The sequence below is a fragment of the Balaenoptera musculus genome, chromosome 5 (genome assembly GCF_009873245.2).
Source record: "Balaenoptera musculus isolate JJ_BM4_2016_0621 chromosome 5, mBalMus1.pri.v3, whole genome shotgun sequence".
Taxonomy (NCBI): domain Eukaryota; kingdom Metazoa; phylum Chordata; class Mammalia; order Artiodactyla; family Balaenopteridae; genus Balaenoptera; species Balaenoptera musculus.
This window is the reverse complement of record NC_045789.1, coordinates 120,141,541-120,157,359: the sequence shown is the minus strand read 5'-3', so window position 1 is coordinate 120,157,359 and position 15,819 is coordinate 120,141,541. Positions and strand designations below refer to the sequence as shown.

The following is a 15,819-nucleotide window of genomic DNA, read 5'->3' as shown; positions in this document are numbered from 1 at the left end:
CACATAATACTGTCTACATAAAAAGTCTCTATTTATCTCAGCCTCTAATTTGCAGAGTTGCAGTGGTCTATGTACACTATAATTATCTTTGGGACACTGTATCCATAGGACATATAGATAGGAATACATTAACTGAAAGGTATCGAATTGAGCTAAAATTCCAGGGACAAACATATAACATTTTATATGGGTCATTTTTAATGACATACCTGACTCTACCAAAGACATTTCTGTGTATAAAGAAAAGCAAAATGAATATAGCAAAACAGTCTGGGAGATGCCTTTTTCAGTTGTAGACTTATATTCAACTACTATGAATATTTCTACATCTGTGCAAAATAGTTTTTGACATTTTCCAGTTGAAAGGATCTTCTTAAAGGATCCAAGAAAAAGTGACCCACTTAAGTTGCTCTCTATGGCTGTGTCTACCCAAGCACAATGAAGTGAACAGTGGAGCCATTAGTTGTGAGTGAAATTGATTTGGACAGTCAACCTGAATAAGTCAGACCCAGAGCACCCTCCCTTTCCTTCTCAATAACAGTGTTCCACCCACCCTCCCCCATGGTCTGGAAGTTTGTCTCTACTCTCTATTTTTGCCTACATAGACAGAATCTTTATACAGGAAATAAATCATGCATTTTTCTGCATTTTGGATTGGCTCAGACAACCTCCTCCCCCTTAGTTATTATTAACTGTGTTTCTAATTAGGCAAAGAATCTGAGATTTTAAATGGGATTTTCCTAGCAGGACACTTAAGGAGTACATAGTTCTCTTAGCTGCCTGAAACTTCTCACACTTTTGTATTTGAGTGTGACTCAGAAGCCCTTTTCCCAAGAGAGGAGATAATGACTCTTTGGGTGGTGGAAGGATGTCAGAATCTTATTTGACCCTGGTGTGACACAGCATACAGCTGAGAATTTGGTTCTTTTTGTGTTGTTGTTGGTTGCTTCTTCTGTCTGCTCTCCCGCCTCCATTTTTTTTTTCTTTACCCGTTTGCTTACTTTTTACTTTTCACTAGAAACATTTCTGGGAATCTCCAAACACAGCTATCATTCTGGATTTTTTTCAGAATGTAGAAGGAAGTTAATATTGTGGGAAACAAAGAGATAGAAATTTACTAAGGAGTTTAGTTGTCTGCAGGTTTGGGAATTGGGGGAAATACTCTCTTGGAAGGTTAACTATAAATCCAATGAGTCATTCAAGTTTGCCTAGAAGTAAAAATGACTATTTTCTTCAAATCTTCATTTGTGTAAAGAAGGCAGAAGTTCACCTACTATAAAAGCTCATCAAACCTTTTCTATCAATTACAAGAGATTAGGCAGTCCAGATCACTTAAAATTATCACCAAATAAACGTCTGTGTTTGAAACAAGATTCCAAGCCATGTAATGACTACATTTTCAATCAGTATTCACTTAAACAAAATCTCAGTATAAGGAGAGAAATTACATTTTTCATGTAATTTCATTTTTCATTTTTCATTTTAAAAGAAAATTTCATGTTTCATGCTTATTTCTAAGCCTGAATTAAAGCACATGCGATAGTGTTTGTAAAATTATGGTATATTCACCTTCTTTTGGCAACTGTCCTAGAATATAAAACTGAGGTTCATGTCACTTATCCTATGTGTTATTTGAGACATCTAAAAATAAACGAGGAGATGAAAAACGGAGGTGATCTCATTTCCTCTTTTAGCTTTTTGTGGACCAAAAAGAGCCAAGAGCCTAGGTGTCTGAGTGAGGGTAACGTGGGGTCAGACAGTACCAAATGCAGCATTTCTTAGCGTCTTAGATAATTGAATTCTTAGGCTACTTTCAGTGGTCTGGCAGCCTTGTAGAATGCCCCCTATTGGCTCGTTGCTAGAGAAAATTCTCCTGAGTTATTTTCAGGTGGTAATTGGATAATAGAACAAAAGGCCTGTGTTCTCTGTGTCTTGGAGAGAGGTAGAGGAAGCAGGAATAAGCATCTGGAGCAGGAAGACAGACCAACCTCCTTGGCAGGTAAAGCTGAGATTCCTCTGGTCTAAGTGGTTAAATACAAAGATTCTGGCCTTGGAACTGTATTTTGAAATTCAGGTCTATAGTTTATGATTTATCTCAATGCAATTTGTTTAACAGGTTTCCTGATGTTCAATGTCTAGCTGTTCTTAATTGGTGTAAATCTAGGGAAAAAATCCCAAGAGAAAAATCCAAGTCTACCCTCTCTTCTCACTGACTTTCTAGTCTAAACTAAGCAATTTAGAATAGTTTCTGCAGAGGAACAGTACAAAGGGAAAGCTTTTCGCTCCTTTACCATCCTGAGCCTCTGTAAGCCATGTCCTCATGCAATGGCTTAGATTCCTTCCTTGAGCCACCAGAAAACATTAAACTTGCACACTGTTGTCTTGGTCTTCCTGTTGCCTCCTGTGCGAGGGTTTTATAAAGAGTATTTGTTGATGATAAATTCTTTTGTTTTATTTACAGGCTATAGTAAGTTTTACAAAAGTGTTTATACTTCTGCACATATCCAAAACACATCTGTTTTTTTTTTTTTTAAAAAAAGCCACAATCCCAAAGTAGTAGACATTCTGGCAGAATACAGAGTGGATTTAGGAGGGAGGTAGGGAGATGGTAATAGTGATGAGGGAGATAAGAGGGGTGAGCAAGATTGGCCACAGGGTTGGATAGAAACCCCTTTTGTGTTGCCTGCATAACAAAAGCCACATAGGGTAGTTATATTTTTAACATGCCACTATGTTTGGTTTGAAGCCCATGTTGCTATAATAATGTTTTATTGTTCCACGCAGCCAGACTATCAGTGGTATGCTCCCGACCTGTTTCCGCCAGATGTGCAGGACAAGGCGAATGGTAAGACCGCAGCTGTATTGAGCATTCTTTCATGTTTACATTTTAATGGGCTCTTTTGGGGATGTTTACTCGACATACATTCACTCATACTCGGGGAGGACCCACTATAAAGTTGAGTTGCATACACAACTCTAATGTGATGCACCTGGGGTTAAATTGAACTCCTTTGGAAAAAGAAAATGTTCGAATGCAGAAATGCATGGATCTCAGTTCTGGCTTCTGTTCCTATTCCATCTCAGAGTCAGTATTCCATCTGGGGTTAGAAATGAGAACTTCCAGCAGAGCTGCATTATAACAACAACAACAAAGTTCCGTGATTCTACTGCAAAAGACAGATGCACATCCACTATTCCAGGTTGAGTTTGCTAGACAGATGTTTTAAATGTCACTGGCAGACAGACAGAGGAAACCAAAGGCTCAGAGCTGTGTTCCCTAATGACTAAATGTCAGGCTCCAAGTTTAGGCCAGAGTTGCCCACAACGTCCACTTCTAAGTATGCTGAGAAAAATGAAATAGTCACCTACCAAGTACTCACAACTAAGAGTACTCTTTTACCTTATTTTTCTTTGGTTTACCATTCTCTTTCTTTCTTTCCAGAATCTGCTGTACTTTCTACTGCTTGTTTCTCTGGTCTCATGAGGCCACCCAGGAGTGGGCTGAATAAACTGGGCTATAATTATAATCCCTCTTCTGTTTTCATCACATATAATCAAAAGTCAGCAATGTCTGCTACATGTTTAAAATTCCATATGACACATACCTGTGACTCTAAGTTGTTAATTTACAGAGATTGGAATCTATCTACAAAAGCTGAAGAGGAGCCATATTCCAATTTCAGGCCATACTTGGAATGTTATCTCATTTAGTTCAGATCTGAGGTCACAGAATTCTAGTGTTTAGTACAAGGAATCCATTATGGAGTGGAAGGAGAGAGCCAGGGATGCCATATGTAATTTTCCAGTTGGGAACTTCACAAGTCCAAGGGCTTTTCATGGTCGTCTCCGTAAATGGAGCCTCCTACAGTTGTGCAGCCCACAACCTGGGCAGCTGCACACAGCAGCACTGACGGTGGCAAAGGCCGTAGCTCACAGCAGCATTATGCAGAAGAAAGATAAAAAGTGGGAACTCTATAATAAAATGTCTAGGTATTTATCAGAAAACTGTAGGACTTTCTTTTTTCTTTTCTTTCTACTACTAATATAACCATTGGTTTTAATGAAGTTCTTGGGTTCCAGTCATAAAGGAGAGCTTTTAATAGAAAGGCATACTATTAACCATAATGACTGTTGCATAATGTCTGTGTTTCTGAAATGCATTAGCTGAGTTGCCACCCAATTATAATTTCCCATTTTATATTATATTGGTCTGGAATGAATATTAAAGATATTTTCTCCTGAGTTGGAGTTGAATCACTAGAAAATATAATTATGCAGTAGAGAATTCAATAATATCATAAAGCCATTTATATATCACTATTGTATTCATCCTGGACCAAAGTAATAGAAACTAATGATTATATAAAATAGGAATGAATTGTGATGATCTTCAGAAACTAAATAACATGCAAAAATATAATTTTATAGTCAGTGTGTGAAACCGACTGATTTTTGTCTACTTGGGAAGAAATATAAGAGCTCTGTGATGTATAAACATGTTGTGTGACAGGGTCTACATATATAAAGTAAGTTTTGTTATTATACCATTTTACAGATGAGGAAACTGAGGCTTGGAGAATTTAAGTAGCATGCCTAAATCACAGAGTTAGGAAGATTTCACCCTGGGATTAGATTCCAGGTGAATAACACTTCAAAACCTGTGCTTGAATCATATCCTGTAGTGCCCTTGAAAACCTACCTCTCTTACTATATTAAAATTCTCTAAAATGGTAGATATAAAAATGACAACAGGCGTTTTAACTTGGATAATTATAGGTCTAGTATCTAACCCTCAATAATCTCTTCTTCCTAAGAACTCATAGCATATGTTATCTGTGCTTCTCATTCGACACTTAGAATATCACAGGTAAAAGACACAGTACTCTGTAAGAATAAGTGCATAATAAATGCGTTATGAGGTAAATCTTGCTTGGGCAGTCCTGGTGGAAACTGAAGGGTTATATTACCATTTGAAACCTGTCCTCTGTACCAGCACGGCTCTGCAGCTGACCGTGGCTTGTCTAGAGCAGGGAAGAGGGCTGATCATGACTAAGGGACTATTATAGAAAGAAACTCCTTACTTTAAAATCTACCTGCTTAGAACTCCTGTTGCCCCTCTTCTAGCTTCCAAAGCTGATGCTGTTTCAAAGCTCAAGCCAGGTCATGGCACTTGGCAGAAGCTCTGAAATCACCCTTGTCACAAACATCCCACGTGCCCTTATTTAATTTCGGTAGTGATTCTTGTTATTTTTTGTTTTATTTCATTGGAAAGCTCCTTTTGCTTTGTCGATCCAACACAATTGCTCAGAGTTCTTAAAAATAATTGTGTAGTATTGATTGTTAAAAAAAATATGGGTTTAAAGAGCTTTTATTATAAAGATATTTTTATTGTCTCATTATATGACCAATACATTTATTCTCCACTATTCAAGAATATACTGCTAGTCAATATAGCCTGTGTTTTGGACTAGAAATACCAAAATGCAAGCAATGGAAAGAAAAATGAGTGGAAAAATTAGACTGTTTCTGATAATCTATAAACAAACTATTTCTGAAAACTGCTATACATTTTATTCATATAATAAATACTTAAAATATTTTATTTATATTTAAATAAAAAGGATCCTTTTTAAAATGTGGATATTTAAATTAATATTAATTAGTACATATGCTTCCTAGATTGTCCTAGTTCTCGGTTTTTATTAATTTCCTATTACTCCTGACAAATTTATTTTTCTGACCCCAATATATGTAGGATATTTTTATCTTAGTATCTTCCTTTATAATTATTCCTCTTATTATAATTTAACCTGAAATAGTGGCTCCAATGTCTACCCATACAGCGGTAGCCTTGTGATTTTTAAAAGGTACAGTGGGTACAAAATGGGTGACTAAACGTCTCTGCTACCACTAGAGCCTCCTGTGATATTCCCAGGGTCTGCGACAAGAACACAAGGAAAGCTGCATACTTTATTTGTAAATATTTAAACGTTATGGATCAGGCTTAGAAGCTATTAAAGTATAGTCTATCCTCCTATTGATAAATATACCTGGAAGGCCAGCATCAAATTTAGAACGCTCAGATTCCAACCAGTTCTGTGCCAGAACGCAGTGGCACAGGAAGACCTGAGCCATGGCCCACCCCCTTCCCTCCCACCTACCCACTGGGAAGGGTCTCGAGCGTGAATTTGAGGACAGCCAGCAGGTACATCCCAACTTCGTATACCCCTCACTACCCTACAAACAGCACCCCTTGTCTTCGGGCCTGGGGAAGAAGACCACAATGGGGCCTGGAAGCAGACCCAGGGTCACCTGGCAAAGAATCTGGGGGTCTGCTTGTGGGTGCCAGGAGCTTGTTCTAAAGGAAGGTGGGCTCACATGATGAGGGGGAGTCTGGCTGGAGGAGGGCCAGAGCAGGGTCCTCTGAAGAGTGGGGACCCAGTGAAGGGCTCCCTGGCCGAGGATTAAGGTCAGTTGGTACTGAGTACAACATGGAACAGTCTTCAGGTCAACTGATTTCCAGCCTTGCTCTCAGCTACTGTCTGTGGTTATTTTAGAGTGCTTTGAGGACACAGTGAAAATCAAATCTTCTTTCAGAACCTCAAGATTTAAAGTCTCAAGGCTTTGAGACTTTCCTAGCTTTCTCTCTGCATAGCATTAAATAATGGCATTTTTCTACATGATGTAGAAAATGCAATATCTACATGATGTCCCCAGATGTCAATGGGTTACAGTTTCTGTTTAAATATGTGATTTTACAAAGAACTTTTAATCTCATTTTATCTGTTATCAGAATGAGATGCAAAATGACTTCCATGTTTGCAGAACAATTATGGCACAGTAGAGTTAGTATAACCTTGAAAGCATGTTGTTTGTTTCCTCCTTTTTGAAATGTCAAAAGGCTATGTTTTCTGACTCAATTGTATGCCAATCACTTCTGTACATTCCAAAATTTTCATATGGTGTAGAGTTGAACTTTGTCTAATGAGCTGGAGCTCAATTCTTACATATTTGGAATGGCATGAAATGTAGGCATGCAAGATTGTGTTGTGAGCAAACATCATTATTTCTTTACAGTATAGAAGATCAAAGCCCAACCATTATAATTGGCCTTTACCGATGTCTAATAATAACTAATTAATTGAATACTGCCTGAATTCATTTCCTAGGGCTACCATAATAAAGTACCACAAACTAGGTGGCTTAAAACAGCAAAAATTTATGCTCGCACAGCTCTGGAGGCTGGAAGTCTGAAATCAAGGTGTTGGTAGGGTTGTGCTGCCTTCAGAGCCTGTAGGGGAGGGTCCTTCCTTGACTCTTTCAGCCTCCAGTAGTCCCAGATGTTCCTTGGCTATGGCAGCATAACGCCAATCTCTGCCTCTCTTCACGTGGCTATCTTCCCTCTGTGTCTGTGTCTAAATTTTCCTCTTATAAGGACACCAGTCATATTGGATTAGGCTAATCCAGTGTAACCTCATATTAACCTGATTATGTCTGCAAAGCGCCTATTCCCAAATAAGGACACGTTCACAGGTACCAGGGGCAAGGACTTAAACATATCTTTTGGGGGGACACGGTTCACCCAATAACACTAACTATATGCCAGAAACTATTTTAGGGGCCTTATATTTATTATCTCATCAAAACCTTACAGCAACCATGTGAAATGAGGACTGCCATTGTTCCTGTTTTGTAAATGTGGAAACTGAGAAGCAGAGAGATCATGTAACTTGCCCATCCCCACATGGCTGGTTATTGGCTGGGACACAGACAAGCCCACACGGTCTAGCTCCAAAGCCCACATTGTAACCACTAAGCAATATGGACCACCCCATGCTCTGCATTAAGTAAAATGTAATAGTGTCATACTTTGCATTTATTCTATTTAAATAAATTCTAATGGTCCTGTCCTGAAAGCCAGAATCTTTATTTCTCAGGATGTGTCTTTTTATAACTGTCTTTATATTTAAACATTACAGGTGATTTTACATTGGTAAATGGCTTGGATTAGTTGGATTTTTTCCAGTTCTTAATAGTATGAAGAGATAAAGGAACCAGTGTAAATAGTAAAAAGTACTTAAGAAATGTAAGGAACAGAAGAAACTTAAAGACCATACTTTGTATAATTTTCAATACAGATGGATAAAATATTACAATATTTTTCTTTTATAAAATACATTACTTTCTTAATAAAGGAAATTAATTGAAACTTAGAGGCAGATAATTTTATGCCTGTTTCTAGATTGTTTGAAAAGAATTACAGGAGAAATGCCACCTCACCTTTAACGCTCTAAAGGTCAACTTATCAGTAAACTAAATGATTTTGCTAAAAGAATAATAAAGTGCAAAAGTATATTTATATGTACAGGAACCTATGAAAATACAGATGGTAAATATATTCCTAGTCAAACATTGATTTTATAAGCAAAGACTAAACATTCTATTTAACATTTTGTATGAATAGATATAGAAGATAGATGATAGATAGATAGATCGATCCTAGATGAGAAAAATGCACACAGTAAGTCTAGACTAGTCACAATTCCACCAGGTAAATAAAATTGTAGTAATTGTCTTAAATGGAAGATAAAAATCCATAGGGAAGGAAAGCAAGGTATATGTTTTATATATATATAAAATGTGAACTCTTAGGCATGAACAGTAAGGAAACCTAGGTAAGTAGACTTTCTGCATCCCAACTGGGATGCAGAAAGTCTACTTACCTAGGTTTCCTTACTGTTCATGCCTAAGAGTTCACATTCAAAGAGGTTAGTGGGCATGTAGAGAGCAGAGTCCCCTCAATCCTTTTAAAACCCCCCTGCGGCACTGATACCCCCTCCACTCTTAACCACCAACTGAACTTTAGATTCAGCTAATACTTGATGTAGAGTTGAGACATGGCTTCTGCCACCAAGATCTCTGGGGTCTATTCAGATCACTTTGGCATCAGGCTACTTAACCTGTGCTCCTGTGAACATGGAAACCTACAGTGTAACCAACACCATTAATAGTTACTTACCCAATTATTGGGTGGAGTCCTTCACCAAGCAATAAGGCAAAGCCAACTCTTCCTGGCAGGTGAGGACCCACATTCCCTTGTGGTGTTTCTCTTGTCCTGCCCCCATAACTGCAGAGCCAAGTCTCATGACAGAAGTCTCTAACCAACTTCACTATATAAGGACACTCTGCCTTCCATTCAAGGAACTCAAGACCTGTATTTGCCTTTGTTCAGATTTCCATTCTGCCATGGATTATCTCATGGGCCATAGCTGCTCTCCATCTAAAGCTTGGGGGTAGTAGCCCTTGCCTCTATACCTATTTCACAAGAGTGCTGTAAAAACTACACAGGAACTAATTTTTCTTAATGTTTTAAGATACCTAGAGGTAGGTATCATTAATTAATGGATTAATTCTAAACTTCAGGATTGGTTAGACCAGTAGATCATGCTTCTGGATCCAAATTTATGTTCTCACCGTATTAGATATCTTTTCTTTTCGGAAATGCAAAATCTTTTTAATCAAATTAAGGAATGCTTCCAGACTTTAAAAAATTATTGTAAAGTTATCATATTCCCATCTAAACACATTTTTACCTATATTTTTATATTTTCTCAGTTTAGTGCATAATCATGTCTACTCTGTCTTTAAAATACACCAAAAGTTCAGGTATATATTGTAAATCAATTCTTTGCCATAAAATGTAATTCAGTGCCATAAATTGCATGTAATTTCAAAAACGTACACCACAAATATCTTAAGAACGTTATGCGGCTAAGTTCCTGTAGAAACTGTAGCTAACATTTCTGAGAAAGTATGATACTTATTATGTTTAATATAACTTTCCAAAAAGGCATTAAATTTTTTTTTCTTTTTTTATTGAGGTATAGTTGATTTACAATATTATATAAGTTTCAGATGTATAACATAGTGATTCACAATTTTTGAAGGTTATACTCTGCTCATAGCTCATTATAACATATTCATCCATTCATTATAAAATATTGGCTATATTTCCTGTGCTGTACAATAAAGCCTTGTAGCTTATTTATTTTATGTGTGGTAGTTTGTACCTCTTAATCCCCTGCCCCTTTCTTGTCCCTCTCCATTCCCTCTCCCCACTGGTAACCACTGGTTTGTTCTCTATATCTGTGAGTCTGTTTCTGTTTTATTATATTCCCTCGTTTGTTGTATTTTTTAGATTCTACATATAAGTGATATCATACAGTATTTATCTTTCTCTGTCTGACTTATCTCACATAATACCCTCCAAGTCCATCTATGTTGTTGCAAATGGCAAAATTTCATTCTCTTTTATGGCTGAGTAATATTCCATTATATATATATTATGTATTATATATATTATATATATCCATTATATACATAATGGATATATATATAATACATATAATATATTTTATATATATATATATATATATATATATATATATATATATATATATATATCCCACATCTTCTTTATCCATTCATCTGTTAATGAACACTGAGGTTGCTTCCATATCTTGGCTATTGTAAACAATGCTGCTATGAACATTGGAGTACATATATCTTTTTGAATTAGTGCTTTTGTTTTCTTCGGATACATACCCAGGAGTGGAATTGCTGGATCATATGGTAGTTCTATACTTAGTTTTTTTGACGAACCTCCATACTGTTTTCCACGGTGGCAACACTAATTTACACTCCCACCAACAGTGTCCAAGGGTTACCATTTCTCCACATCCTTGCCAACATTTGTTATTTGTGGTCCTTTTGATGATAGCCATTCTGGCAGGTGTGAGCTAATATCTCATTGTGGTTTTGATTTTCATTTCTTTGATGATCAATGATGTTGAGCATCTTTTCATGTGCCTATTGGTCAAATGACTGTCTTCTTTGGAAAAATGTCTGTTCAGGTCTTATGCCCGTTTTTAATTGGGTTGTTTGTTTGTTTGTTTTGATATTGAGTTGTATGAGCTATTTATATATGTTACATATTAACCCATTATCGGTCATATCATTTGCAAGTATTTACTCCAATTCAGTAGCTTGTGTTTTCATTTTGTTTCCAGTAGATACCTTTTTATATAATGGCCACAGTTCTCAGAAGAATATTTTTTCAGCCTGAAAAAGTAACCTTTTATCTTCCTGTTACTAAAATGTTAGTTTAGCATATCTCTGAAATACCAAATGCAGGGCAGCAAGTATAAAACATTTAACATATACTAAAACGTTATCATGAACCAGGAAAACACCTTATTTCTTGGCATTTATGCGATTTTTTTTTTCTGTTGCAATGAGTAGACTTCTTTGATTTTGTTTTCCCTATGGCACTTATTTGTGGCATTTTATCCTGGTCTTACTAAAATATTCCAAATTTTTCATATTGGTTTTCGTGATACACTCTCACATCGTAAGAACTGTGATCTTTTCTATGGCTTCGGCAAGAACGCACCCAGTATCGTATTTTTAAAGTACTTTATTTGGCAGTTATCTCTGTGTGGGATGAGTACTGAACCAAATAGTAACACATATGACTCACTTTCATAAGCAAATGCCAGAGCCACCAAAATGCCAGCAAAAATGAGAAGTAGTATATCCTTGTCAGGCGTGATTCGGACTAGGCCACAAGTGGTTTCACGAAATGGTAAGCATATGTCAGTCCTGAAAATAATAACCTTCCATTTGCTGCCTCTTGATTTCTCAGTGTAAACTTGTGGGTGCTCATGAACAAAATACTTCTTTTCTCGCCAACCTCGAAGTTTATGTTAGCCCTAAGCCAGAAGAAGAGAAATGAATTTTTAATTTTCAATCTGAAACATTTTCCTGCTGTTTTTCATAGGTTTCTCCTCAGAAAAGAAAGCCAATGCGTAGAAGCGCACGCTGTTGGAGGAGCACACAGGCCGAGGGAGAGCTCGGCTGAGGGCCCTCGTTCCTCTTCTTACTGTGGCTTGTGTCCGCCACACCTGCACATCACCTCCGCCACTGCTTATACCTGGTAATGTTTCCCTTTGGCACGGATGGAGGACAAGGCTGGGCCAGCTGAGATCCTGATCAAGTCCTAGGGGCCAAAATTATACAACCTATCACAGCTTCCGGCTTCCTCGAAATGACATTTGGTTGATGGATGAGGCACCACGCCTGAAACTCTCTTCAGCACATTGCTGTTGGACTCACAGGGATGACTTCATGATTTCAGCAGCTCCATTTGCAGTGCAGTAATATTGTATGTTGATTTAAATATGTGTTCCCTGGGGGAAAAGTTTCTGCGGTAGTAAGATTTTAACATTGCTCCCATTCTTTTTATCGGGGCTTAGTTCTTTAGCCAGTTTATCTAGATACTATGTTCATCATTGTTGTCCTTAGTGAAACTATAAATAGAATCAAAGAAGTGTATATACATTCTTAAACTAAGTGAGTGGTTCAATCTGAATGGTAAACTTGAAACTATAAACAAATCATTTTTTTAAGATGAGAAATTGTGAGCCTGCTTCATTTTTAGCTGGACTAGATTATGAAACATAAAATCCTAGTGTGATGGTGATGGCTTTGCTGCGTACATATATACTTAGAGAAGCAGTTCAGAGACACATCGATTTGCAGTTAAATCTGTGTTTTTCTTCCCGTGCATTTGCGTAATTATTAACAAAAAACATAACTCTGTCTTCTCAAACCAATTAAAAAGGAAAACGAATGTATCCAAATTTTATTGCAGTTAAATTATACAGTGACATGACAGATGTCTAAAGATTAAGCAGGTTTAAAAGTATTAAGTTCATCCATTTAATAAGGGTTCTACTAGGACCAACTGGAGATCATCTTTACAAGGCAGTATAAAGCAGGAGTGCGAGATTCACGGATATCTGTACTTCTAGAAGTAACTAAAGAAAACCAGGAGCGTCAACTGAAGCAGCAGTCCAATAAACAATCCAGAGATAAGAGTTGAGACTATCTAGCTCCAACTTCCAAAAGTTATTCTGCTTAATTCCAGCTCTATCTTTTTTTGTTTTTTCAATTTTTGGAAATACTTGAAGCTTTGTGTAATAGGAAGATGAAAGAGCCTTACTAAGCAGTTAACTACTTTCAACCTCAGTCTTTGGCTATTTAATTCTTGATAATTCTTGAGAAACAATTATCCTTCTCTTACCTTAATTCACTAAAGCTTTGTTTTTTCTACTACTGATTAAAGAGACAAATCATTCTTGGCCAATACTTTAGTATAAGTGAATCAGAAAGACCATAGTTGCATCATAACATTTTGGTGTATTTTTTTAAATTTCCATTTCCTTGAATTCGTGAAAAAGTCATTGTAATCCAACTTCTAGTAGTGGATTAAGTTTGCCAACTGAGGTGTGCTCACCAGATTAAAAATTGAACGTATATATAAGAAGTACCCCTTGGTAGCCTTGTTATAGGTCAATTCAACAGCAGTAAAACATGATTTTATCATGCCATTACTATTACTGAAGTCATCCTATTACTAATTAGCAAACTGCCAAACATTGGCAAGATTGTACAAATGCTAATGTATTGGGAGAAAATCCAGTTGAGGCGAGACCTAATTTCATTTGAACTCCTGGTGGGTGACTGCAAATGTGCAAAGAGGACCCCTTGCTCAGGGCACTACTGTAGCTCCAAGAAGACAGGCTTCCACATCCCCGGCCTGCGAGTCAGCCAATCCCTCTGGTGACCCTCTCCCAGAATCATTTGGGGACGTCTCCGTCTCAGCTCATTATAAAGGTCATACCCCTGTGCTGTGGCACTTGCTTCATTATCACACACAGTTTGTAGAAACTGTGTGAGGAATAGCTCTATCCCTTTGAAAAGAGAGGAAGTCACACCACACGGTGGTCTCTATTACTTTGGAAATGTAAGACCAGGCATATTTTAAGTTTTCAAAGGTCATGGAGAATTCGATCTTTGACTTGAAGGTATCACATGAAGAGAAAGATGTATTCACTTTGTCATGGTTGTGATGTGATGTCAGAAGAAAACCTTCCTCGGAGTCTAGTTAAGTCTGGGAGTGAGGCCAGCCTGTAACGCTCACTAGCATAGATTTTTTTTAACCCCATTTTCCTTATCAACAAAAATAGTATTTCAGACTAAATTTCTAATATTATTAAGCATGGACTAACTTCAGATGATTTTCCTTAGTTTATTTATTGAGCTCTATCACCCAGCAAGAGAGGTATAATTATCCCGTTGTTACAGGTGATTAATCGAAGTCTCATGGCAAGAAAATGGCAGAGCCAGGATTCAAAATTGCCCCAGGGCTGGCCACCCAGTTCTATGCATGCTATAATTCTGCTTCCTAAATTATTCCAGCAAGTTCCACTTGTTTTATGGTTCTTTGGGTCTTCATCAATTTGCAGTTATAAGAGCATACTTCTAGGAGAAAGTATTTTGATAAAAAATGCTATATATTTTATAGAATTTATGTTACCCCCTGGGTTAAGAGAAGTATCTCATTTAAGCTCCTACATAGAAAAAGGAAAATGTACATTTAACGTTAAAATGCATTAAAGGTAGAAGTTGGGCCTGATTGGTTGCTTTCATGTATTGATACTTTTTCATGTAGCTCAGACACTGGTAGAATTGAATCTAAAAGACATATATCTCCCAATTCAATGATTCAATTTAACAATTATTCTTTAAACACTCACTTATTTTCAAAAATGTCCAGGCAGCTCAAAGCATCTCACACTGATTCTTTGTTTATGCACTAATTTTGGTTGAGTCCATATTTGGAGGGGAGGACAGAGTCATTTAGCAGCCATTATTCTCCCCAACTTGAGGGTCCCTTTGCCCCGTTTCATTTCTGTCATTTGCTTCTAATCATCCTGGGCACCTGCAGGATGTTAAATCCTAGGCAGATATAAAATCAGTTGCACTGCTCTTGCAGCCACACTATGATCCTCTTGCTGGCTTAAAATTGCTTGAGCTCCAAGTACAAGCTCAAAAGAAAAGAAAATGTTTGCTCTAATCCTCACTTTTCAATAATTTTAGAAATAATTTCTCTTGCCTAGTTTCCATCTTATATAACTACCTCTTCACTTTCATCAGTCTTTGCTCCAAGGGAAAAAGGTGTTACGGGGAAACAGTTATACCTCCAGCCTTTGTGATTCCATAGAAAAGGAAAGTTTTGCCAGCACACAAATGCTATACACACACGCGCTATACACACACGCACACACACACGCCCCGCCTCTGCCTCCCCAGCCTTCCAGACAGCCCTGTGGGACTCTAGTTTCTCCATCTGTGGCCGGGTAGATATATTCAAATGGAAAATTTTGCATAATAAAGTTATTTCTTTCCATTTTGCCTCAAATGCTGGTGTGTGTGTAATATATTGCCAAGAATATTGACAAACTCTATCTTAAGCCTCCTACAGGAAGTGATAATGTTGAGATCTAGAACCAATTAACTTGCCAATAATTGCTGAGTAATAGGGGGGGAATTCAATGTTTGTGGAAATGCGTGAGTTTCGCCAATTTGTGTCCTGCACTCAGAAGTTAAAATAATTTCTCTCTGCTCTTCTTCCACTTTGTTCCACTCCAGCGTCAGAAGGAGGAGCACAATATATGAGGCTCACAAAGTGCTGCTCTGGTAAACTAAGCCCAACCCTAGGGCTTCCCAATGCTCTTAACCTATTACTGAGAATTCATTTGTTGGTAGAATCATCACATGAGCTGACTTTCCTGAGTCTGCCCTTGACTGGGGGGAGCATTTGCACATCTGCGGGGGAAACTCACAGCTCCCTTCTTCCTCTCCCACATGTGGGTGATGACGACCCACATCAGCCAACACAGACACAGAGGCAGC

At 37.5% G+C, this 15,819-nt stretch overlaps 1 protein-coding gene across 1 annotated transcript in view; it reads left to right on the top strand.

Annotated features, from left to right (window-relative positions):
• The window catches only part of TNIP3 (TNFAIP3 interacting protein 3), a 34,510-nt gene extending 21,980 nt beyond the window's left edge, over window positions 1-12,530 (top strand). The window contains exons 10-11 of the mRNA XM_036853356.1: window positions 2,785-2,845; window positions 11,840-12,530. Coding sequence (XP_036709251.1) covers window positions 2,785-2,845; window positions 11,840-11,871 — 93 coding nt within the window. The 3' untranslated portion in view covers window positions 11,872-12,530. The remainder of the gene's footprint in view (window positions 1-2,784; window positions 2,846-11,839) is intronic.
• Window positions 12,531-15,819: the final 3,289 nt, after the last annotated feature.